The 26,906-nt window shown below is 47.4% G+C and overlaps 1 protein-coding gene and 1 long non-coding RNA gene across 5 annotated transcripts in view; one reads left to right on the forward strand and one right to left on the reverse strand.

Annotated features, from left to right (window-relative positions):
* The window catches only part of sipa1l3 (signal-induced proliferation-associated 1 like 3), a 97,187-nt gene that overhangs the window by 51,477 nt on the left and 18,804 nt on the right, over nt 1-26,906 (forward strand). For all 4 annotated transcript variants that reach the window (XM_023982659.2, XM_023982657.2, XM_023982656.2 and 1 more), the window contains 10 exons: nt 5,346-7,035; nt 8,505-8,635; nt 11,947-12,135; nt 12,314-12,488; nt 12,958-13,061; nt 19,765-19,922; nt 20,011-20,593; nt 20,954-21,052; nt 21,176-21,351; nt 24,759-25,013. In XM_023982659.2, the coding sequence (XP_023838427.1) occupies nt 5,574-7,035; nt 8,505-8,635; nt 11,947-12,135; nt 12,314-12,488; nt 12,958-13,061; nt 19,765-19,922; nt 20,011-20,593; nt 20,954-21,052; nt 21,176-21,351; nt 24,759-25,013 (3,332 nt within the window). In that variant the 5' untranslated portion in view covers nt 5,346-5,573. The remainder of the gene's footprint in view (nt 1-5,345; nt 7,036-8,504; nt 8,636-11,946; nt 12,136-12,313; nt 12,489-12,957; nt 13,062-19,764; nt 19,923-20,010; nt 20,594-20,953; nt 21,053-21,175; nt 21,352-24,758; nt 25,014-26,906) is intronic.
* LOC111960589 (uncharacterized) lies at nt 16,735-18,402 on the reverse strand. Its single transcript, XR_002876864.2, has 3 exons — nt 18,283-18,402; nt 16,957-17,112; nt 16,735-16,824 (listed from the first exon to the last, which is right to left on the reverse strand). It is a non-coding gene; the product is annotated as an uncharacterized lncRNA (long non-coding RNA).

The raw sequence follows: 26,906 nt of genomic DNA on the forward strand, positions 1-26,906 counted from the left end.
CATCTCATGAATAGCAGACCCTTTTCCTTTCTTCCTGTGCCAATCAAATGTGCCTAAACCTACTGTCAAGTACCAGGTTGACAGCTAGCTAGGTAGCATAACTGAACGTTTTTTTGTTATCAGGCCAATAATTAGCGACCTGGGATTTTTTTATTTTTTTTTAAACGGCCCACAACATGGTTTGTGAAATTATATAAAATGCATGCGAATCTCGATAGGACAAAAAAAAGGCATCTCCGGTAATATGGGCCTTTTCTTTCTTTTTTACCGTTTAGGCTAGAGACGAGCCCTTTTCTTTGCTGTAAAGCTGCAAGCATGCCGGTCACGATTCTTCCCATTTTCCCTCTGACACTCAGAGGCTGCATGATAGTGAGCTTGCAAAGTCGACTCAGACGGGTCCGTGCTCTTGGTTATAACAGGTGATGAAATGATACAATGTATCAACATTGCTCGCTTTGCACACTGCTCCAATGAAAAAAAATGTAGAATTCTAACAGAAGACTCATCGGGGTCTGCATCCCGACTCGCCGTCACGGCTAAATTATATATTTTTTAAAACTGAAGGTGGAATAGACGTGAAGTGCTGACGGAGAGGAGCAGGTGAGTGAGGGCTGATAAGGGATGTAGCAGGATGATTACAGCTGCCACACGTGATATAGACGTGAAAGTGAAGTGGATATCATTGGGCCTGCCCATACAGTTGCTTCAATTCAACTGAATTTATAAACAAAACTGACTTTTATAAACATAAACAGGTTCTTTAGATCGGTAGGGCATAAAAAGTCGGTAGTATCATATGAAACGGTACTACGGTATTCTAAAATGTTGGTATCATGACGTTTTGGTACCGTGATATTACCGGTATATCGAGCAACACACACATAATCATCAAACTGAGCAGCAGCATATACTGTATCATATATCCTGATGCCTAGTCACCTTACCCCTATACATATCTATCCCTACCACTCCAGTATCCCTGCACATTGGAAATATGGTATTGGCACTGACCCTGTATATAGCTTCCTTATTTTCTTGTGTTCTTCTTCCTCACATTTCCTGTGTGTTTTGTTCTATTTAAAAAAAAAAAAAATCGTTGTTTTATACACTGCTCAAAGAAATAAAGGGAACACTAAAATAACACATCCTAGATCTGAATGAATGAAATATTCTTATTAAATACTTTTTTCTTTACATAGTTGAATGTGCTGACAACAAAATCACACAAAAATGATCAATGGAAATCAAGTTTATCAACTCATGGAGGTCTGGATTTGGAGTCACACTCAAAATTAAAGTGGAAAACCACACTACAGGCTGATCCAACTTTGATGTAATGTCCTTTAAAACAAGTCAAAATGAGGCTCAGTAGTGTGTGTGGCCTCCACGTGCCTATATGACCTCCCTACAACGCCTGGGCATGCTCCTGATGAGGTGGCGGATGGTCTCCTGAGGGATTCTCCTCCCAGACCTGGACTAAAGCATCCGCCAACTCCTGGACAGTCTGTGGTGCAACGTGGCGTTGGTGGATGGAGCGAGACATGATGTCCCAGATGTGCTCAATTGGATTCAGGTCTGGGGAACGGGCGGGCCAGTCCATAGCATCAATGCCTTCCTCTTGCAGGAACTGCTGACACACTCCAGCCACATGAGGTCTAGCATTGTCTTGCATTAGGAGGAACCCAGGGCCAACCGCACCAGCATATGGTCTCACAAGGGGTCTGAGGATCTCATCTCGGTACCTAATGGCAGTCAGGCTACCTCTGGCGAGCACATGGAGGGCTGTGTGGCCCCCAAAGAAATGCCACCCACACCATGACTGACCCACCGCCAAACCGGTCATGCTGGAGGATGTTGCAGGCAGCAGAACGTTCTCCACGGCGTCTCCAGACTCTGTCACGTCTGTCACATGTGCTCAGTGTGAACCTGCTTTCATCTGTGAAGAGCACAGGGCGCCAGTGGCGAATTTGCCAATCTTGGTGTTCTCTGGCAAATGCCAAACGTCCTGCACGGTGTTGGGCTGTAAGCACAACCCCCACCTGTGGACGTCGGGCCTCATACCACCCTCATGGAGTCTGTTTCTGACCGTTTGAGCAGACACATGCACATTTGTGGCCTGCTGGAGGTCATTTTGCAGGGCTCTGGCAGTGTCCTCCTGCTCCTCCTTGCACAAAGGCGGAGGTAGCGGTCCTGCTACTGGGTTGTTGCCCTCCTACGGCCTCCTCCACGTCTACTGATGTACTGGCCTGTCTCCTGGTAGCGCCTCCATGCTCTGGACACTACGCTGACAGACACAGCAAACCTTCTTGCCACAGCTCGCATTGATGTCCATCCTGGATGAGCTGCACTACCTGAGCCACTTTGTGGGTTGTAGACTCCGTCTCATGCTACCACTAGAGTGAAAGCACCGCCAGCATTCAAAAGTGACCAAAACATCAGCCAGGAAGCATAGGAACTGAGAAGTGGTCTTTGGTCACCACCTGCAGAACCACTCCTTTATTGGGGGTGTCTTGCTAATTGCCTATAATTTCCACCTGTTGTCTATTCCATTTGCACAACAGCATGTGAAATTTATTGTCAATCAGTGTTGCTTCCTAAGTGGACAGTTTGATTTCACAGAAGTGTGATTGACTTGGAGTTACATTGTGTTGTTTAAGTGTTCCCTTTATTTTTTTGAGCAGTGTACATTGTTTTATAGTACTACTGATATTGATTACTGCATTGTTGGAAAAGGGCAACAAAGGCATTTCACTTCACGTGACAGTAACTTAACTCGGAACTAAAAACATGATAGGCCTAAGGTAATAATGAGACGGGTGGAACAAACAATGGCAAGATAGAAAAATCGAATGAGTAGTTCGAACAAACCTTACAGTTGAGCGTCGCTTAATCTAAATTAAGTGATGCATGCATCCCTCCTTGCCGTTGCAAACCAAACGGCCGAAAGCAAAATCCTACTAATTAAAATAGCTTATCAAAAGCATTAAGACGAGTTAAAGTTATGAAGAGTATTTCCCAAATAGAGGCCATTCTAATAGTGTTTGTCCTAAAGTTGCAGCTTTCAAATGGTAACAATTGTGAAAATCAGATTTTATCACAGATTTATTTTGAATGACAAATATTATAGTCAACAAGAAGTGAAATTTAGCGCTCATTTTTTCAAAAGTTTGAACGAGAACTCAAAAGAAAACTTACAGCTTATGAAAGAAACTGTGTAGAGTAGGCCTATCCTATTTCCATAGTTTATTATTAGCTATGTAAAGTGCATTTGGAAACTATTCAGAGCCCTTCACTTTTTTCACGTTTTGTTACGTTACCGCCTTATTCTAAAATTGATGACAGTTGTATTTTTTTTATCCATCTACACACAATACCCCATAATGACAAAGCAAAAACAGGTTTAGAAATGTTTGCAAATGTATTACAAATAAAAAAACAGATGCCTTATTTACGTAAGGGTGGCAGGTAGCCTAGTGGTTAGAGCGTTGGACTAGTAACCGAAAGGTTGCAAGATCGAATCCCCGAGCTGACAAGGTCAAAATATGTAATTCTGCCCCTGAACAAGGCAGTTAACCCACTGTTCCCAGGCCGTCATTGAAAATAAGAATTTGTTCTTACCTTAACTAGGCAAGTCAGTTAAAATAAATCWAAAATAAGTAATAAGACCCTTTGCTATGAGACTCAAAATTGAGCTCGGGTGCATCCTGTTTCCATTGATCATTCTTGAGATGTTTCTGCAACTTGATTGGACATGATTTGGAAAGGCACACAGACAGACCAATACTGGTTCATAACATGTGACAGACCAATACCTCACCAGGCTTCTTTCTTTCTATGCTGAGACCTTGAAACCAAGATCTTTCGTTCGTTCTCAAAACAATGTCTGGGCGTACTGACAAATTGCAGCTACTGATAGTGAGGATTTGTACAATCAGCCACTTGCATGAACACAGAAATTGGTTAGTAGAACAGCACATGAATAGAAGACAGAAATTAGTTACAAGAAAAGCGCAAACATTAAAATTCCCATTACAAACGAAAAAACAATTTAATCAATTTTAGAAGACGCCTGTAACGTAACAAAATGTGGAAAAAGTCAAGGGGTCTGAATACTTTCCGAAGGCCCTGTATAGAACCTAGCCTAGGCATAATAATAAAGGAAGATTAGGCAAAGATGCAAATCATTGATTCATTATCCAGTTCTGGGGACAGCAGAGTTGCAGGCTCTGAAGCCGTGCCCTTCATGATTTACAACTCATCACACGACGCTCAGCCAGCGAGGCACACACAGACACTCACCTCTTTCGTGCCACGGCTTCAACAGAGAGGAATAGGCTACTGAAAAAGATTTGGCTCCAAAATATATTTTGTCATGATTCCTCTCGTCCCTCTCGCAGCATGCGGGCTCGTGTTAGCTGTCCTTTTTTAGCTTTAAATCTTTTTCATTATTATATATTTTTTGTCAAAAGTGTTTCCCAATAGGGGATGATGTTTTATGGGTACTTAATCACGATAGGACAAAGGTTGACTTCACCCAACCTCAAAGTCATGCTCATGTCTGGCCTGGTGCTTAAACTTATACCCACTGCACACACACCTCACATACCTACTCTCACACACGAATGCATATGACCTCTCACTGCCTGACACCAGCTGTAATGCACTTGTGTACACACACATACCTCTCACGGGCTGATGCCAGGTACATAGCATAGATGCTCTCATATTTATCATCACCCTGAGCAGATAGGAGAAAAATGAGGAACCATACATACTGCTGTAAGTTAAATTAGCTGAAAGATGACACTGCAGCAGTAACCCAACGTGTGTGTGTGTGCACATTCTGCCTCCATGTGACTATCCAGTCGCTTTATATTTTTTCTTTATGAAGTGCGGTTTAGCTGGGATTTGTCCGAGCATTTTCAGCATGGCTTTATGATGCAGGAGTTTGATTTGGTGTAATGAAAATGTAGTGCGTGCCCGTGTGTGTGTGTGTGTTGCTGCTGAAATATGACACTAGTATGATAATAATAACCCTGCTTGTCAGGCATTCTGAAGATTAGTCTCAGCAGGAGAAATCCTCTGTCAAATCCCCTCACCTCACTACTCTCTCTCTCCTCTCTCTCATATCCTCCTCTCTACCTTAATCACTCTCTCACACTCTGCTGCAGATGAGTTGCTGTAGTCAGTTTTCGTGGTGTCATTTCATTGGGTTTGGAGGGGTGAATCTGGGTCAGTGTAGGTTAGTGTTTAGGTGTGCATGTTAAGAAACAGCGTATTACTGTATGCATGTTTTTGTTGTTGTGGTCATCAGCATATCAATGTGTGTTTTGTCTCCTCCCCAGATCTGCCCAGAGCCTGAGAGAAGAGAGACAGCCTACTGTGTGACTGGGCATATGACAAGCAGTGTCTCACCCTCCCAGTGAAAGCGATGTGTGTGGGAGGTGGAGGCCACAGCATCAGCAGAGTGTGTGTGGGGCTCCTCTCCCACTCCCCTACCCCCCACCCTGGCCCGGGATGCCAGCCCACTACCCCCCTGCCTTCTGTCCTGCCCTGAGCTCTCCTGGGGCGCCATGAACACCTACARAGATAGAGGGGTCACCTGCACCTCCTCGGACCTGCTAGAGAGGGGTGGAGGGGGAGGGCCTGGGTCCCTCCTCACACAACATGCCGCCTTCCACCTCACCCTCAACGGCCATCCTGGCCCCTCTGACCCAGCCACCCAATCCCGTGTCTCCGTTCCCAAGATGGGCGTCCGCGCCCGTATTGCTGAGTGGCCGCCGCGCCATGCGCAATCGAGGGAGTCGCTCCTGGAGAACGGGCAAGGCGGTAATCACCATGGAGACGACCCCTCCACGACGATCTCCTCCGCATCTTTCCCCATCTCCGAGGTCGGGCTGGTGCGGGGAGGAGTGGCTCGTTTACCGAGGCGACGCACGAAGGACGTGGAGTTCCGTGGTGGGTACGGGGGTGGAACAGAGTCTCCCGCAGGCCTGCGTGCCTTCCCCCCGTTACGGCAGCGCTCCAACAGCGAGGTGACTCTGAGCGAGCAGGATGAGAACGAGGTGGAAGGTCGTGGAGGTGCTAATCTGTTCCGGGAGTACGGCAGCACCTCCTCCATCGACGTGCAGGGCATCCCCGAGCAGAGCTTCTTTGACATGCTCAGCCAATTTCACCAGGAGAGGCCCGACCAGCGCAGCACTGCCCCCGTACACCTGGGGGAGCTACTGTACACCAACTCCCCTCCCTCGGCACCCCTCCCCACGGGCCACTCCCCCACCCCCACACCCCGGGGGGAGGATGGAGGGATGGGACGGTCGGAGAACAGGGTGAGGAAGAAGAGTGGGGGGACAGACTCGTCTCTGGGGACATCCTCTCTGTTCCGGAAGCTCCGCAGCTCCAGCAGAGGGGAGCTGGACAGAGGGGAGGCGGGGGAGGACGGGGGAGGCCGTAACTCTACAGATACCCCCTACAAACCCTGGGTGTGCCCCAAGAGCTTTGTCCACTACGACGCCCAGAGCATCCTGTTTGACCTCMATGAGGCKGCTGCTCRGCGCGCSTATGTAKCCMAGCGGAGGAACACTGCCACYGGGGCATCGGCGGCCTCMGTCTCCCTGGCTGTKTCACRGTCCTCAACTCTGAGTGGGTTGGACGCCACGTACTCTAGCGTTGAGGACCTGACGCTAGGCCTCGACCCCAGCGCGCCCACMCCCTCCCTGGGCRTGGACCCTCTGGACGSCCCCCCCGGAGGCCCCAMCTCCAGTYYGCTCCTCCTCAGYTGCCCCCACTTCCGCAACGAGACGGGGGGACACGGGGAGCGCAACGTCAGCTTCCTGAGCTCCTCGGCCGAGCGGGGAGGGGAGGGGGGCGCGGGTGACATGGCGAGGGGCAGCCTTCGGCGTAGCAACGCCAGTGTGTCGGTGGTGGAGGTGCCCATAGAGCAGCAAGTCACCAGAATGGACAGGCTGAAACTCTATAGCATCGAGCACGTGGACCTGGGGGCGCGCTACTACCGAGACTACTTCCACGGGAAAGGTAACAACTGATCTGATGTTACCCACTCAGTCCAGCCGCCCTAATCCTGCTAACTTGTACTATCTATTAGTATTACATCTCCTCTATCATAGTTCTGCTGTCAATTAAAAGTCTAGCCGTGTACTAGTGTTCCACTGGGCAGTACTCTCTCCTCCTCCATCCAGCTGCCCTGTACGGGCAGCCAACCTGCCAGCGGTCAAGAGGATAACATGTACCCTGCCTCTGATCTGTTGGGCAAACTGACTTTAGCTCTGAGAGAATTACTTACTCCCTCACAACAACGTTGACCTCTCTGCCTCTGCACATGAATCCTGACACTGGTTGCTCTTCCTATTAAATGCCCCTGATCATAGAGAACAGCTCTGTGTTGGTGTGTGTGTTGTGTGTTGTGGTGTGTGTGTGTGTGTGTGTGTGTGTGGCTCACAAATCGCCTCTCTAGACCCTGGAAAAATAGATGGCTGCCCCCCTAGGGGACAGAATCATCTGCTAAGAGCCTAATTAGAGACAGAACGCGTGTGGAACATGAGATGACTCCGATGCTGTAACTGTAATACCCCTGCATGCATGTCAAAAAGCTGACATTTATACTGCAGGACAAAGCGGGAATGCTAAACATGGCTGAGCCCCTTGAATTATGCAGGGACGAAACAAGTCAAACTAGATTCTTCCATGGGTTTTTCTTCTCCTCCACGCACAAATGGGAGAAGTCGCTCGCAGTTTGAGGAGTAAGCTGTTAATGATCATATGGATATGTTTATGGTTTTTACTTTAGGAATGTGTCTTATCAGCGATTTCCACTTATTCATCAACTGTAGATACGCAGATAGGGCTACTCATTCTTCAGTCTGTTATTTTATTACAGTTATAATAAATGTAATAAATATCATGTGGGACGATCTGTTTTATGAAACCAACATTTCTGGCTACGAGGCCTATATCACGCAAAGCAATACGGTTAGTACGTCAAAGCAAGCGATCTGTATTGTTGTGAGTTGAAGAACAAATATAATTGAATTTAGTCATTTGTATATTATTATTGTATTATATACTCTACCTATCTGAAGGTCACTCAAGCATGTGACATCTGAAAAAGTGGAATCTGTTTCCGTGCAAGCCATGCCACCACACCACAGGCTCAGCTGTACAGTCTTTGTTTGTCATTTGTAGCTCTAATCAATGTCCTCAGGTTCCTTGATGATCGGATTTAATTCAATGTGTAATTGAAAATGGATTGAAACCACATACAAGCACTGTTCTCACACTCCACCCTTCAATCTCTTCTCTTTCCCTCCTCCGCTCTGAGCCTGTTCTCTCTCTCCATCTCCTTTCACTCAACCCCCCTACTTTCCCTCCTCCATTTTTCCATGTCCAAAGGCTGTTATTGCAATGATCAATACACGGTGTTCAACAGTACAAAAAGCATGGCCAGACATGTTGTGAACACACTCTCTCCCCGTGTGTCACTGCAGAGCACTCTAACTACTTTGGGACGGACGAGAAGCTGGGTCCGGTGGCTGTGAGTATCCGCAGGGAGAAACTGGACGACACTAAAGACCTGAAGGACCAGTACCAGTACCGCATCATCGCCAGAACCAGTGAGGTACTAACACCCACCCCACCTCCCACTGCCTGCCTACACACAGCTAGATGGAACACCGAGTAGGCTGAATACTGACGCTGCCAAATGTGTGTGTCGTTTGAGTAGGCAGAGTGCGCTTGAGACACAGTGTGTGGGTGTGCGTTTTTTGGACGCTGTTATTTATGCCTGGACCGGACCTCAACGAGTCCCCACGGCTCATCCTGGCTCCACCCACACTACCCTCTCCCTTCACATCTTCCCCTCGCACTCTTACCTCCCCTCCTCTCTCCAATCCCTCCATTCTCTGCCAGTGGAAATTTCCACCTGAGCAGGCCCTGCTCAGAACAGCTAAGCCAAACGCTGCCCCGGGCCCGGCCCCTGTCCACTGGTAGGCCTCCCTCCACTAATACCCCAGCTAGTGATAGGTCAAACCTCTTCATTCGAAGCAAAGATGTAGCCGGACAACTCACGCTAAATTCTTTCCGTTGCTCTGTGGATCGCTTCATGCTTTAGTCTGAGACTGCCGTCGTTGAAGTCATTTGTGGTGAAGAGGTGCGTTGTACAAAACAAAGTCATCAGCGATTCGATCGTCTCTAACTGATCAGAGTATCAAAGCCAACGACACATTTTCAAACCGCCGCTTTACCCACGTGCGTTCTGGCTCTGGCCCTACCCATCGGTTTCTGGACCAATCGCATTCGGTAAAGGGTTGGGGAGGTCCTCAGATCCAGACTCATTGCGGAGAAGAAACTAACGTCCGTAAGCTTTGGCGTAGTGTTTGGCCGGAGCAAGGAGTCTGGGTAGTCAGGCAAGCAAAGATGTGCTATGATTGGATCACCACCCCTCCAGGCCTGGGACAGGGCATTATCTATGATTGGCCAATCACCCGTCTAGCATTACCAAAGTCCTCTTTAGTAGATTATAAACACCAAGTGTGGACAGTTTCTCCTTGGACAGGGTTTTGAATAACGGGTGCCCCAGGGTGCGGGGATCTCCCATTAACAAACTAGGGCACCACCAGAAGCACTGAAATATTCATGTGAAAAAGCCCATAAACAATCCAGGCCACTATTTTTAGGGCACTCAAGAGTCCACATGTACCTGCCACTACCTTTCCTGCACACTCAAGTTCTCTCAGGATGTTTCTTGTACAATGCATTCGGAAAGTATTCAGACCCCTTGACTTTTTCCCCCAAAAACTTACGTTACAGCCTTATTCTAAAATAGATTTTTTTTAAATACTCAATCTACACACACTACCCCATAATGACAAAGCGAAAGCATACCTTATTTGCTTAAGTATTCAGACTCTTTGCTATGATACTCGAAATTGAGCTCCGGTGCATCCTGTTTCCAGAAGGACAACCATCTCTGCAGCACTCCATCAATCAGGCCTTTTAAGGTAGAGTGGCCAGACGGAAGCCAATCCTCAGTAAAAGCCACCTGACAGCCCGCTTGGCGTTTGCCACAAGGCACCTAAAGGACTCTCAGACCATGAGAAACAAGATTCTCATACTTTTTTGAATGCCAAGCGTCACGACTGGAGGAAATCTGGCACCATCCCTACGGTGAAGGATGGTGGTGGCAGCATCACGCTGTGTTTTTTTTTCAGGGGCAGAGACTAGGAGACTAGTCAGGATCGAGGGAAAGATGAACGAAGCAAAGTACAGATAGATCCTTGATGAAAACCTGCTCCAGAGYGCTCAGGACCTCAGACTGGGGCGAAGGTTCTCCTTCCAACAGGACAATGACCCTCAGCACACAGCCAAGACAATGCAGGAGTGGCTTCAGGACAAGTCTCTGAATGTCCTTGAGTAGCCCAGCCAGAGCCCAAACTTGAACCAGATCGAACATCTCTGGAGAGACCTGAAAATAGCTATGCAGCAATGCTCCCCATCCAACCTGACAGAGCTTGAGACGATCTGCAGAGAAGAACGGGAGAAACTCCCCAAATACAGGTGTGCCAAGCTTGTAGCGTCATACCCAAGAAGACTCCAGGCTGTAATCGCTGCCAAAGGTGCTTCAACAAAGTACTGAGTAAAGGGTCTGAATACTTAYGTAAATGTGATATGTCCCCCCCGCTCTTCTGTTTTTGCTTTGTCATTATGAGGTATTGTGTGTAGATTGATGAGGGGGGAAAAAACGAATTCACTCCGTTTTAGAATAAGGCTGTAACGTAACAAAATGTGGAAAAAGTCAAGGGGTCTGAATACTCAGAGACTGATTGACAGGTTGACTGACCACTGCACAAATAGCTATCCTGATAGTACATGTACTTTCCAATAGTGTCCACTGTGGCCCTCAGTCTAGCTGCTGCCCTCCCTGTTGTTTTTAGCTGGATTACATGGCTGCCTGGCCTCGTCGCTTTAGCCCCTATGGAACAATGGGCCGCTCCACCGCCTGTGTCTACAGAGCTCAGCTCACACAGACGCTCCACTCAGGCCTGTCCTTGGTTCCCACAGAGAGAGAGAGCTCTACAATGCTCACAACCCCCCCCCCCCCTTTCCCTCCCCCATACTCACTCATAGAAGTTTGAACGACGCTGACACAGCATGCTGTAACCACACGATACACACTCAATCACACACATCCACGTGCACTCAAACACATTCTTACACATACCCTACAGATGCCCCAGATTGGTGCAGTCAGCCACTACTTGACACCAACATAGGGTTTCCCACCATGCCTCTCAGGGGCAGAGATGGGTTGGAGACAATTAAAGGTCACCGGGGGAAACACGGTATGAATAGTTCGACGACAGGTTATTGGCAACTATTGGCTCAGCATCTGAGAAACGACGTGTTAAATCCAGTGTCGGAGTAGCTCTATATTGTGCCAGAATGTAATCGGAACAGGTGGAATTTAACCTGCGTTGTTTAGGGGTTTCTTTTCCCCCACGCCAAACCCTTGACTTCGTTAAGGTGACGCACTCTCTTGTCCCCTCCAGCTCCTCAGCAGTGTGTTGCAGTTTTAATGAAGCACGGTGCCGTGGTCTCTCTGAATACATTGAATAAAATACAGCTCTCTCAGCACCTGAGATTATTATAGCCCCGCTGTCTGGAAACACCCCGAGTACCGGTCTCCCCTGTAGGGTTCACTCAGGTGCATGGCACAATGGGCAGTAAGAAGCTTTTAAAGATTGCAGATATGCACCTCCTGAAGACATTTGTCCTTTTTTTCAATGTCTGAAAAAAAACTTCCGGAGACATAGATGTGAGCAAGTTCTCTGCAAGTTAATGGACAATAAAGTACATCTCGTCTTACCTTTTTGTGTGTGTTTTACATCTCTATCACTCCCATGTCCTCTGTGTGTGTGTGTGTGTGTGTAGCTGGTGACGTTGCGGGGGTCCATCCTGGAGGATGCGGTGGCCTCCACAGGGAGGCACGGCACGGTGCGGGGTCTCCCCCTGAAGGAGGTGCTGGAGCAGGTGGTCCCAGAGCTCAGTGTGTCCTGCCTGCGCCTGGCTCTCAGCACGCCCAAGGTCACCGAGCAGCTCCTCAAACTGGACGAACAGGGGGTGAGTCAGCGGGCCATGGTCTCCGGCGCGAGTTATATGAGATCTCTGTGTCTTGTATCACCTCTATCACCTCCTATAGCTACAGTCATAAACGCTAGATGGGCGTGTCTCTGTTTGAGCCAGGGGCGCGGCAGCCGCGTGTGAATGCGGCCTGATATTTGTTTCTTCTCCGGTGTAGCTGAGTCAGAAGCACAAGGTGGGAGTGCTGCTGTGTCGGGCAGGGCAGAGCACCGAAGAGGAGATGTATAACAACGAAGAGGCCACGCCCGCCTTCTCCGCCTTCACGGACCTGCTAGGGGAGCAGGTGTGCCTCCGAGGCTTCACCAACTACGCCGCCCAGCTGGACACTAAGAGTACGTGTCTGTGTGTGTGGGACGGTAGGGTGTGTGTGTCGGTGTGTGTATGCATATGTGTTCGTCGGTGTTTGTGTCTTGTTCGTGTGTGAGGGGGGTGCGTAGTAGGGTGTGTGTGCAGGCGAATGTGCGTGCCCAATGTCAGCACAGTTTTCTGCATGCCTTCCTAATGGTTAAATGTCGTTTTTGCAGTCATATAATGATCGACTTAAGGCCCAGGTGTGAACACTGAGTAAAATGAGTGATTCCTGTCAAATGGTGCATGAATATAAAAACACTGTTGCTACGTAACTGCCTATGAAGTCAACCGTTCAGAAAGAGTCTCGACGGACTCTGGTTTTTGATGTGGTGTTTCTTTTATTTGTTGAGTTCATGCCCTGGTGCTGAACTGGGACAGGATAACAGGAACGTTGACCGTGTGTTTGCTTGTGCGTATGTTTGTGTGTTGCCCTCTCTCGGTTTCCCCCAGCTGACTCGACGGGAACCCACTCCCTGTACACCACCTACCAGGGCTATGAGGTCATGTTCCACGTGTCCCCCATGCTGCCCTACATGCCCAACAACCCACAGCAGGTGAGACCAACACACACACAGCATGGTCTACCACAGCCCACCCCAAACACCTTCAACTCCCCTTCTATCTAGTATTGTTGTCTGGTCAATCCCACAGGTGTAGTTACAGAGGTCAGGCACTCTTCCAGATTCCTAAAGGGTGCTCAGGGTGGCGTGGCCGATGTCACTAATCCTTTGGACGTCCGTCTGAGTGTCGCCGTTGAGTGTCATAGCTCAGATTCAGAAGACACATGGCGGACAGAGACAGGAAGGGTTAACTCTCTTGTGTTTGTGTATGCGGTTTTGTTACAGCTCTGTTCTATAGTTTGTCTGGCTCGGACATGGACAATTGCAGCTGCTCATGAAATAGAACTTCTCTCTCCCTCTCTTTTAGAGTGGTGTTCCTCTTCAATTCTGTGTCTGTAGTATTTTTATGGAGTCTTTGTTCCCTTTGAACGGTCTTTTCAGTCCTCTCTCTCTCTCTCCTTCTGTCTTCTCTATCTCTCTCCTCTCTTTCTCTATCTCTCTCCTTTCTCTCTCTCTCTCTCTCTCTCTCTCTCTCTCTCTCTCTCTCTCTCTCTCTGTCTCCTCTCTCTCTAGCTCTCTCCCTCTCTTTCCTCTCTCCTCTCTTTCTCTCCTCTCTCTCTCTCTCTCTCTCTCTCTCTCTCTCTCTCTCTCTCTCTTCTCTCTCTCTCTCATATAATATAATAACTGGATCGAAGCTGGGTGGGGCTCAGGCTCTAGGTTTCCCTTTCTGCTCTAAATTAAGCTGCCTTCCGACATATCCCTCAGGGCGTTGTGTTAACGGTGTGTGCGAGGGAACTGTGTGTCCGTTGTTAAGCTAGGCATTTCTTGTGTGCGCGTGTATGTTTAAATAGTTTGCCCAAGTGTTTGCATGAGAACTTAATGTGGGTGAATGTACAAGGTCATATAAACCCCACGAGTGTACTTATATTTGTAATGTGCTGCTAACGGTATCTATGTTCATTGAATACATGCCAGCTGTACAGTAACTGTTGCTAGCACATACACCACATGACCAAAAGTATGTGGACACCTGGATGGGCATTAATATGGAGTTGGTCCCCCCTTTGCTGTTATACCAGCCTCCACTGTTCTGGGAAGGCATTCCACTAGATGTTGGAACGTTGCTGCTGGGACAAGCTTCCATTCAGCCACAAGAGCATTAGTGAGGTTGGGCACTGATGCTGGGCACTGATGCTGGGCGATTAGGTCTGGCTCGCAGTCAGCGTTCCAATTCATCCCAAAGGTGTTCAATGGGGTTTAGGTCAGGGCTCTGTGCAGGCCAGTCAAGTTCTTCCACACCGATCTCGACAAATCATTTCTGTATGGACCTCGCTTTGTGCATTGGGGCATTGCTGAAACAGGAAAGGGGCTTCCCCAAACTGTTGCCACAAAGTTGGAAGCACAGAATTGTCTAGAATGTCATTGTATGCTGTAGCATTAAGATTTCCCTTCACTGGAACTAAGGGGCCTAGCCCGAACCATGAAAAGCAGCCCCATTCCATTATTCCTCATCCACCAAACTTTACAGTTGGCAATATGCATTCGGGCAGGTAGTTTTATAGCATCTGCCAAACCCAGATTTGTCTGTCGGACTGCCAGATTGTGAAGCATGATTCATCACTCCAGAGAACGCATTTCCACTGCTCCAGAATGTCCAATGGCGGCGAGCTTTTCACCACTCCAGCAGACGCCTGGCATTGCTCATAATAATCTATGTCTTGCGTGCGGCTGCTCGGCCATGGAAAACCATTTCATGAAGCTCCCGACCAACAGTTCTTGTGCTGACGTTGCTTCCAGAGGCAGTTTTGAACTCTAAGTTGCGTCTTGCAACCGAGGACAGGCGATTTTTACATGCTTCAGCACTCGGCGGTCCAGTTCTGTGAGCTTGTGTGGCCTACCACTTTGCGGCTGAGCCGTTGTTCCTCTTAGATGTTTCCACCTCACAATAACAGCACTTACAGTTGACCGGGGCAGCTCTAGCAGGGCAGAAATTTGACTAACTAACTTGTTGGAAAGGTGGCATCCTATGACGGTGCCACGTTGAAAGTGACTGAGCACTTCAGTAAGGCCATTCTACTGCCAATGTTTGGAGATTGCCTGACGCTGTGCTCGATTTTATACACCTATCAGGAACGGGTGTGGCTGAAATGGCCGAATCCACTAATTTGAAGGGCTGTCCACATTAGTTTGTATATATAGTGGATACTTGCTAATAGTTGCTAATACATGCTAACTGTTGCTAACAGCAACATTTTTGTAAGTCAAGGGGTCTGAATACTTCGGAATGCACTGTATGTGAATTGGTAGGTTATGAAAACTCTGTTTCAGCTATATCAACAGACTCCACGGCTATCACTGTTAATGACAATTGGTTCTCAGTTGACCCGCCTGGTTGATTAAATAATGAGTGCGATGAATAAAATATAAACGATGTATGAAAGGGTACGCCAAAGACTGTACAGTATGAAGATCGGTAGTCAGCAGAAACTGCTTCTACAATAGAAATCCCCAATCACACTTGAAGGCGACGTCATGGCGACGTTAGCTAGCATAGCTCATGTGCAAAAACCCTCCGTCGGGTCTAACGGTCATGCCTTGCCAAATTACGCATGTGCAGTCTGTCAAATGAAAGTCACTCCTTCGATATTAAAAAAAATCATACCTGTCATTTTCACAAGGTTGTAATAATGACAGGTTCAGCTACTTAATAAGACATTTGCTCAAATCTAGGTTTTGCCTTTAGAATTCGAGAAAATGAACAACTAAGGACGACTTCTTCACCTCTCCCATTGTCTGCCAAACCCTGGTCTGTTTAGTCGGCTTCCAGACGCATTCCCAGAAGTATCGCGACGTTGCGCCTCTGGGTTCGAAACCTCTGTGGTTACGCTACATGTGTACGTGTGCCTGACTGCGCTACTTTTATAGGCGTGTGGGTGTGTAGATGGTACAATGGCAGAGAATGGATGAATATTCAGCACACTGACTCCATCCAGAGGCGCAAAGGCAACAGCAGCAACATTTTAACTTCCGCCACGCCACCTCTAGGTGTCAGTGTTGATCACCGATAAACCCTCACTCAGAGAGGAGAGGGCGAGATCTGTTAGAAAGTCAGGTAGTCGATATAGAGTAATGCTATGTGCCAGAGAGAGGAGGAGAGTCAAAAAGAGAGCAAGAGAAGAGGTGAATGTGACTAAGGGCAAGGACCTAGAGAGGAGAGGAGGATCTCTAGTACATCTGGACCCCAGGGGCCCCTGGCAGAACGTGTGTCTCAGGCATACAGAGCTCCTTTGTGTGTGTGAGCTTTATGCTGTCTTATATAATTGACACTTTCACACTGCTACACCGCAATAGACACAGGGTGGATTCTGTCACTGTGTGACTGACATTCACACCAGTGGAGGCTGGTGACTTGAAAAATGGAGTAGGATGGGAGACGGTATAGGCGCGGAACGCATGGAGACGACAAAGTGTTTTTCAAAAATCGTCAAAGACTAATTATTTGAACCTAAAGCATTTAATAAATACATTTATTGTACAATGTTATGGGGAATGGGAGGGCTACTTAGTGTTGGAAAGGGATCACAGCAGTGATTGAATGAAGGTATGAGGCATGAGTTGAGGTGTAGAGAGGCTTGACCAGTGCAGGACAGGGGTTGAGGTGTTCATACTGTAGGCTTCAGTGCAGGACAGGCTCATCGTGGATGGATGGTGTTAGAGAAGAGCTCAGCTCCTCCACTGAGGGCAGGACAGGATTTGACTGGGAAGACAAAAAAACAAATCACACAACACACTACACAGTTAGACAAAAGAGCTAAGAATGAGTTATTCCAAGCAAAGACTAAAGTCATTGTGTAATAATGTGATTGTGTTTGTGATTGATTCTACATACAGTAATGAGAGAAAATTGATAGGGTTACTCAGTGCTTGGAGAGGAAACATCCAAGTGGATGAGGGCATATGAAACATGGCTTCAGTTCATCAGAAGAGTTGACACTGGTAATGGAGTGGTCATCCCCTCTTAATCAGGGAACAGGAAGGGACTTAGCTGTAAATACAAATAGCAGATACATCCCATTACAGCTGCGCCATCGTAAGTTTGGACAACGAGTTTCTCTATGAACTTAAACTCAGACATCTCAAGATTCATAAAGTCAAACAGACTGCGCATCTCGCCCACTTGACACATCAAAGTAGCCCAAGAAACGTTCCTGACTAAAGCCCTGATCATCCACATACCTGACTATAACTGACAACTGAAAACTGACAACTTTCCCTCTGGGGCCTGGAGTTTTTCCTTATGTTAACCTAACCAGGAAAACTCTGGACCCTATAAGGCATTGACAGTGATTAATTGTAAAATGGTTTTATATGGGCTATGATGGGAGCAGTTCTTCCTAATCAGGTTACACAGTTTTTAAAAACCTCCTGAAAAAACCTCCTGGCCCTGGGGGGGGGGTGAACCATGTCAAACTGCAGCTACCTTATATTTGTTCATATTAATTATATTTAGACCATATTAAGAGGGGGATTTCCTCTACACAGACACAGAGACAACAACTGATGGACAATAGAACTCACAGGTCTGAGCTTGCTTTATGCATGTTTGCGTCATGCAGCCTATATGTAACTGTAGGCCTTATAAAACATTTACTCACATCTGTCATCACTATTATGTTGATTGATTCATTGTGGATTAAAAACGTATAGGCAGTCTAGCCAGCCCGGTTTTGAATAATAACTACATTTGATCACATTCACATTTTCTTCTGGCACACAAATGGACTATAAATACATAACGTTATCCAATTAGTTTACCCTGACCAGATGGACTGGGCGCGTAGGCTGTATGCAGCTGCTCTTATTAGCAGACTACAGTTGATCAGACTGAAAAATAGTCTCGTTTTCATCCCATACAGCGTGTCAGATTTCAAAATTTTAGGTGAAGTTTAGGCTGCCGCAACATTTATGTCATTTGTTTTTTCTTGTGTCTGTCTGGAGTGATTATGTGCTTTCATCTTTGCTAAATAAATTCCGGAGGAAACTGGAAAGCCTACTTGAGCGCACGTGAAAAAATGTGCTTCGTTGAGCTCTCTTGAATCTAAATTTTTATGGATGATGCGATGGAAGCTATCATATCATTCGGAATTGTTTTTCGACATCCTAGAAAAGACAGTTGAAAAAAGACAGCAAGTAAAGCGTCGTAACGTGCAATTACCCCTGCAGGCTCCTTGAAGTTGCCCTTGGTGGAACTTTCCCTCTCGTCGTGTCCTCTATCGATGCAGCTTTTTCCCAGAAGCTTGAATCTGATATGGGCATTTCTATGCTTCCTGCTTTTGTTTTGCCGTTTAGCTGAACGATCGATGTTCTTCAGGTCACTGTACCCACCTTTCACCCAATGCTCAGACTTGCCAGAAAGCAGGCAAGGCCGGCGGCTTGATGATGAAAGGCTCCCTGTTAATCAGCTATAGTTTTGATACCAGTTGGGTCTCCTTCTTCATGAAACTGATCTCAGGCAGAGGTCCACCCTCGCATTTAATTCACACTTTTTCTGTGTACCCCAGAGAATGAAAGGGGTTCTTCAACAAAAAGTCCACAACGTTTTCGGGCAGCATTGGCCATTCTTCCATTCTGGTGTAGATAACTGCACTCTAGCTGGAAGCTAGCTAGCTACTGAAGTTATCAAGGCTAACTTTCAAACATTTTAAATAAATTGCACTAACTGGACACAAATAAAGTTCTAAAACCAAGAAAACTATTTATAATATACCTCTTCCATCTCCTGTAATTTGAAACAACGAATTTGAATTGAGTAGTATCCCAAAAATGCTCAAGTATCACTTTTAACTCTTAATCTCTATCCAACAATGTCACCAAGCTTCTCAACACATAGAACCCCCATAATGCTCTTTGGCACAATCCCAATAGATAGAATTAGGATCAGAGAATGAACCTAATGTTATGATTGGATGGACAACATATCAGTCAACTGCAAAAGCTTTGACTGGTTGGAGAATGTCCTCCAGAAGTGGTCATAATTACCATGTATGTCTATGGAAGGGGGTGAGGCCTACGAGCCTCCTAGGTTTTGTATTGAAGTCAGTGTAGCCAGAGGTGGACGGAAGCTAGCTGTCCTCCGGCTACACCATGGTGCTACACCAGACAGTGCTGTTGAAGTTAAATATATTCATATCTAAAAAGGATAACTTTCTTTAATGTAAAAAAAAATAATGAAATTTCACTGAAGAGCCTCCACTGATTCACATAGTCAATCAAATTGTCAATGGGTACACTAATTGGGAGAAAAATGTAGCATTACATGAAGATCTGTTTGTTTGCCTGAGCACTTCTCTCACTGCCTATATCTGCATCCCAATCTCAGACCTACATTGGCATACACTGGGACCAATATGTATCTCTCTCGCTCTGTCTCTCGCKGACTTTTCCCTAACAATATACTGGTGCGATAGTGAGTCAAGTGAGCTCATAGTGCCAATTCTGGCTTACTCATGTTCATTTGTACTTGTTCTGTCTCCCCCGCTCACTCTCCTCCCTCCCTCTGCTTCGGTCTGTCTCTCCCTCTGCCAACTCTGTGTCCTTACCTCCACCCTCGCTCGGACTCCTTTCTGTCTCCCTCTTTCACACGTTCCTTTTTGCTGCTCTCTCACACCCCCCTCCCCCTCTGCTTTTTCTCCCTCAGCTCTTGAGGAAGAGGCACATAGGGAACGACATCGTCACAATAATCTTCCAGGAGCCGGGAGCGCTGCCCTTCACCCCTCAGAACATCCGCTCCCACTTCCAGCACGTGTTCGTCATTGTCCGCGTGCACAACCCCTGCTCCGATGGCACCTGCTACAGGTAGGGGGGGACACCAACTCTCACCATGGCATCCATTATGCTGCTGTTATTGGTCGGTTTGTTGATGGTTGTTTTTTTCTCTCCCCAGTGTGGCTGTGACGCGTATGAAGGACGTGCCTCCCTTCGGCCCGCCCATCCCCAGCGGGGTGACGTTCCGTGACCCTGAAGCCTTCCGCAACTTCCTCTTGGCCAAGGTGATCAATGCAGAGAGCGCCGCGCACAAGTCTGAGAAGTTCCACACCATGGCCACTCGCACGCGACAGGAGTACCTCAGAGACTTAGCCGAGAACTGTGTGAGCAGTACKCCGCTCGACTCCGCGGGTAAACTCAACAATCTCATCTCGCTGGCGTCGAAGAAGAGAGAGCGGGCGCGGGCGAGGGAGGGGGCAGAGTTAAGAGCGGCCGGAGCGGTGGCGTGGAGGGTGCTGGCCCAGGACTTCAGTGGCGGCGGGACGGAGATCTCCTGCGCTCTGGGTGTGTCGGCAGAGTACATCCTCCTGGCAGACTGCAACACCAAGGAAGTGGTGTTCAACTGCTTCTGCGTCGACGTGATCGGCTGGACGCCGGAGAGGTTGGTGCTGAAGATCTTCTACGGGAGAGGAGACCACATCGCCGTCAGAGTGCCCGAGGGCTTTGCTCAGGACATCAGGGAGGTGGTGCAGAGGTTAAAGGTGAGCGGGCAGAGGTCATAGAGCTGGGGAAGGTTTACCACATGTATGGTGGTGTAAGAGGCACAGGGGCAGGGAGGAGTTCAACTGGATTTTGGATTTGTTTTTGTAGAAGAAATAGCCTTTCCCTACATTGTTGCGGAAGAGAATTAAAAGTTTGCTAAAGCAGACAGACAGCCACCCAGGCTAAGGTGACCGTGATTCTTGCCAAGGGGAGGTTCAAAACTGATTCTGAAACAAAAATCCCATGTTTGGCTGTTTTGTGTAATTATGTATTTAATGATGCATTTAAAACCACCAGCCTTTTGAAGCCTTTTTATTTGCTTAAAGCGCCTAGGCTCTCCTCCCTCCCTCTCTCCCCAGGCGCTGACGGTGGGCTGTGAGACGGTGGATATGACTCTGAGGAGGAACGGCCTGGGACAGCTAGGGTTCCACGTCAGGCTGGACGGCACCGTGGCTGAGGTACATTTCCATTCCTTCAACAACAACAAAAAATCTGTAAAGTCATGTAAAATCCATAAAAATTTACCGTGAAATTATATTACAATTATTATTTACATCTTTTTTTTTTTTAACCTGCTTTAGGTGGAGGAGTACGGCTTCGCCTGGCAGGCAGGGCTGAGGCAGGGCAGCCGGTTGGTGGAGATCTGCAAGGTTGCCGCGGTAACCCTGACACACGAGCAGATGATCGACCTACTGAGGACGTCTGTCACCGTTAAAGTGGTGATCATACCGCCCTACGAGGAGGGAGGGCCCCGCAGGTCAGTGTGTGTGTGTGTGGGTGGGTGGGTGTGTTTGTGCCCATGTGTTTGAGTGTGTGTGCGTTTTGAGTGTCTGTGTGTGAAAATGAATGTGTTTGTGTCAAAGCATCATCCTGCCTCTAAGGGTGTGTTGCAGAGAGAGAAGATTCACAACACACAGCACCACCAACAGAGCTGAGATATGCTGGCCAGACGTCTCTGTTCTGAGGAGAGTTTTGAGTGGGAGTGTGTGAAAGAGAGGCGAGAGGCACATGGTCTGAACATGTGTGAATTCCTGGACGTGGTGAAAGAGGAGAGGGAAAGAAAGAGACGGATAGAACGAAGTAACAATCAATGGAATGAATACACAATTTCCTTTCCAGCTTTCTTATTCCCCTTCTCGCTGTCTGCCCGTATTGCCTGTGTTTTTCACGTGCCTCTCACTCTGTATCTCTCTTGTTATCTCCCCTTCCCCCATCTCTTTTTTTGGCTCCGTTCCTCTCAACCTTTCATCTGAGTATGGGCCTTGAGTACAGTGGGATAATGAGGCTCTATTAAATACTGTGGGGTTGAATGTTACTGAGATGCATACGCACTGACTACACACAGTGGGACTAGTCTCTACTCGATATATAGCCCAGCTTGGGTRTGTCCCGAATGGCACCCTTTCCCCTATTTAGTGCACGACTTTTGAATGGGGCCCATAGGGCTCTGGTTAAAAGTGGTGCACTATATAGGGAATAGGGTGCCATTTTGGACACGGCCCCCCCGAGTGTGCTGCTCCGTAGTCGGGGTCACATGGATCAAGATGTCTGTTCTTGATTGAGTTGGGGGTTGCTAAATACAGTAATTGTGCTGCCGGGGCTGTGTGATGGCAGAGTGGTTGGACTTCTTTAATGTGTAAGGCAGTTTAATTGCATGACTTAAACCCATTTGATACACACACACACACACACACACACACACTTGCACACACACATGCTCACTCCTCTACACACACTACATAATTAGTCTTGTATTTCACTCTTTCTGTTCCGCTCTCTCTTTTTCACCTCACACCCAACCCACCCCCCCCCTCTCTCTCTCTATCACACTCGTTTTCTACAGTGTGCCAGGAAAACAGATTGCATGAGATTAAGGCCTGGAATCTGCAGGAAGAGGGAAAATAAATAAATATATAGGGGCGATTAATTAAAACGGCATGCTCTGTTTGAATGAAAAGGGTAGAAAAGGAGGGAGGAGGGAGAGAGGCTGTCTCTTATACACATCTAGATGTGTATAAGAGACAGGTGTAAGGTTGCATGAGATTAAGGCCTGGAATCTGCAGGAAGAGGGAAAATAAATAAATATATAGGGGCGATTAATTAAAACGGCATGCTCTGTTTGAATGAAAAGGGTAGAAAAGGAGGGAGGAGGGAGAGAGGTGGTGTGTGTCTGGCTCTTATACACATCTAGATGTGTATAAGAGACAGGAGATGCAGTAGCGAGAGAGAGAGAGTGTGTGTTCGCTCGCGGAATGTGTGTGTGAGAGAGAGAGCTCCAGCTGTCAGGCCGGCCATTGCGATGGAGCGGTCTCTGGAAGTGGGCACCGGTGTTTTCTGTCTCTAAGGTTGGTGCTCTGGTGTGTGTGCACCGTACGTGTTCTTATCGAGTGTGTGTGTGTGTGTGTGTGTGTGTGTGTGTGTGTGTGTGTGTGTGTGTGTGTGTGTGTGTGTGTGTGTGTGTGTGTGTGTGTGTGTGTGTGTGTGTGTGTGTGTGTGTGTTGTTCTGTGACTTGACATTGGCAGTTATATTTGTGTGGGATCAAGTTTTCTTTTTTTTTTCAAGGTTGGTTAGTACACTCACTGGTGTGTGTTTGAGAGTGATCGAGAGACCACCATATGCCCATCATTCTACCCATACAGTGTCTCCTGGTATCTTTCATACAGACCGTGCATGTGATGTTGCGATGTCCCCTCTGTGTGTGTGCTCTGTTTACCTTAGCCTGCAGCGGTAGTAGTGGTGTGGTGTGTTTGTTTGTTGTTTTCTAACGCAGTCTTGGGCTTAGTGTGGCCAGGCCAGTGTGATTGAGCTTAATCCAGGTCAAATAATAGGGGACAGATCACACACAGAGACACACAGGACAAATCTGCCCCTGTCCAGCTCTTCTTTCATTCTCTGCTCCTCCACTCCTCTCTTGTCCTCTCCTTGCCCGTTACCTAGGCTATATTCATATTTTCTTTCCCTTTCTCCACTTCTCAACCCTTTCCCTCCTTTTCCTTGTCCTCTGATTTATTAATGTATCCTGTCCCTTTCTTCCCTTCTCTTTACCTGCCCTCTCTTTTTTTCCCCCCCTCCTCTCTTCCCTTCCCCCGCCGTCCTCTCCTCATCTATATTTTCCCTCTCTTCCTTTAAACTAGTCTGTCCCTCCTCTCACCTCTCCGCTCCCTCCCTGTTGCAGCGATGTACACTGTCTGGTGTCTGTGGCGGCGTGGTGCCTCTTCAACCTCCGATACTCGACTTTAGTGATGAAAGATGTATGTGCCGTTTCTGCTCAGTGCTTCAGTGAGGACGTTGCGAGGGGTAAGCCTGTGGTGCTGTGCCGGGTTAAAGAGGGATCTATATCGCTCTCGCGAGTAAAAAGGAGACGAACACCCCACTGAAACTGATATTGGTCATTATTGCGTAACTGAGGATGTTCCTTTTGAATCTGCCAAAAATGTTCATGTACACTTCATTGTGTTATTGGTAGTGCAGTGACTAATAGTGTCCAGATCATGACTGTTTAGGGGAAGTTGAAGAAAACCCTGTTATCTCACTAATAAAGGTATTTAACTGGAGTGGTCTAGTCTAAAACGACCATTTCCACACGCCTTGCGTGTATAACCTCAATGCAAGTTGACACATCTAGGCTACATACACACAAATAAAAGTCTGACCGAGAGAATCTTTATGAGATTAGAGGCGTATCTTATCGTGCTTCTGTCCAGCGACAACTGGCTGACAAAGGTCAGGGCATGGCGTCTATCTGTACGTATGCTCATAGAAACACGTACACTTGACCGAGGCCTTACAGTAGAGGATGGAGTCATCTGTCCCTGTACCCCCCGTTTCTATCCTGAGGTAAAAAAAAGAAGCTCATTAGTGCTTGTGTGTGTGTGTGCTGTTGGAGGGGGATGCTAAAGGGAATATGCTGACGGAGAGTGTGGAGGAGTTCTGGGGTTATCACCTGCAAGTTCAGCTTGAGTTCGACCGCAGCTCCTGTGAGCAAGGAGGACCGCTTATCTGAGTGCTGTGTGTGTGTGTGTGCACGTGTGCGTGCGTAGCCACTGAAATTTTGTATGCAGCTATGACATTTCTAGGTTGTTGTCTGGTGTTTGTGTATAATCTATGTGAACGGTGTCGTCTTGCAATAGCACTGACTCTCCATTCCCCCTCTCTGTCTGTAGGGGCTGYACAGAGGAGTATGAGATGAAGACAATGGAGCAGAAGCCAGAGTCTGAGCCCGTGGCAGCAGGGTACCGGCCCTCCCCTCGCACCCCTGTCTTGCGCTGGGACAGCCCCCCCGGCCCTCCGGGCCTGCACAGCGCCCCCACCCCTCAGCGTTGGACCCCTATGGGCCCCCCACCACCCCAAYCCCGCTCACACAAAGCCATGGTCATGCCCGTCCCATACAGGGAGCCCCAGCACCTCTCCAACAAGAGGTGCGACACTGACGTTTGTTTGTGTGTGTGATTTGTTTGCCTTGCGCTTAGGCACTGGTGGAGTTGCCCTTGTTTGCTTCAGTGTCTTGAGCGGGTTGTCCTATGCTTATGGCCTGGTGTGATTCTCATAAATGCTCCGACAATGAGGTTATCCTTCTAAAAACGTAAAGCGTCGCTGTAGGTGGAGAACATATGAGTGATTTCACACAAAACCAGGACAAGAAATGCCATGATTTTGGGGATTTTTACAAAATGTAACCCATAGAATGGTTCTTTTGGAGGAAGTTTACAAACATTTTACATTTGTATCTAATAATTTAGCACAATTGAGAAATAATTAATCAAAGATGTCATTTTTATGATATTTTGACCTGACCAAAGCCTCCTTTAAGACTCCATAATGTTTCATCTGTAGGTGCTACAAGGCAAAAATGTGTCTCATGAAGCTTTACCGCTTGCTCTGTAATATGATATATATTTTTTTACAACAATATATACATTACCAGTCAAAAGTTTGTACACACCTACTCATTCAAGGGTTTTTATTTTGTACATTTTGTACATTGTAGAATAATAGTGAAGACATCAAAACTATGAAATAACACACATGGAATCATGTAGTAACCAAAAATATGTTAAACAAGTAGCCACCCTTTGCCTTGATGACAGCTTTGTGGTGGATTATGTTATGGGCAGGCATAAGCTACGGACAATGAAAACAACTGCATTTTAATCGATGTCAATTTCAGGAATTGTGTACAGATCCTTGCGACATGGGGCCGTGCATTATCATGCTGAAACATAAGGCGATGGCAGCGGATGAATGGCACGACAATGGGTCTCAGGATCTCGTCAGGGTATCTCTGTGCATTGAAATTGATCCCACCGCCCCCATGGGGCACTCTGTTCACAACGTTGACATCAGCAAACCGTTCGCCCATACAAATCAATTTTTATTTGTCACATGCACCGAATACAACAGGTAGACCTTACAGTGAAATTGCTTACTTTACGAGCCCCTAACCAACGATGCAGTTAAAAAAATATATATATACGAATAAGAAATAAAAGTAACAAGTAATTAAAGAGCAGCAGTAAAATAACAATAACGAGACTATATACAGGGGGGTACTGGTACAGAGTCAATGTGCGGGGGTACCGGTTAGTTGAGGTAATATGTACATGTAGGTAGAGTTATTAAAGTGACTATGCATAGATGAAAACAACAGAGAGTAGCAGTGGTGTAAAAGAGGGGGGGATGCAAATAGTCTGGGTAGCTATTTGTTCAGATGTTCCGGAGTCTAATGGCTTGGGGGTAGAAGCTGTTTAGAAGCCTCTTGGACCTAGACCTCTTGGACCGCATGCCGTGCGCTAGCAGAGAGAACAGTCTATGACTAGGGTGGCTGGAGTCTTTGACAATTTTTAGGGCCTTCCTCTGACACCGCCTGGTATCAAGGTCCTGGATGGCACGGAGCTTGGCCCCAGTGATGTACTGGGCCGTCCGCACTACCCTCTGTTGTGCCTTGCGGTCGGAAGCCGAGCAGTTGCCATACCAGGAAGTGATGCAACCAGTCAGGATGCTCTCGATTGGTGCAGCTGTAGAACCTTTTGAGGATCTGAGGACCCAATCTTTTCAGTATCCTGAGGGGGAATAGGCTTTGTCGTGCCCTCTTCACGACTGTCTTGGTGTGCTTGGACCGTGTTAGTTTGTTGGTGATGTGGACACCAAGGAACTTGAAGCTCTCAACCTGCTCCACTGCAGCCCCGTCGATGACAATGGTGGCGTGCTCGGTCCTATTTTTCCTGTAGTCCACAATCATATCTACAATCGACTCCATGCACGCTGTCTGCCATCTGCCTGTTATATTGAAACCAAGATTCAGCCATTAAGAG

The sequence above is a fragment of the Salvelinus sp. IW2-2015 genome, linkage group LG4p (genome assembly GCF_002910315.2).
Source record: "Salvelinus sp. IW2-2015 linkage group LG4p, ASM291031v2, whole genome shotgun sequence".
NCBI lineage: Eukaryota > Metazoa > Chordata > Actinopteri > Salmoniformes > Salmonidae > Salvelinus > Salvelinus sp. IW2-2015.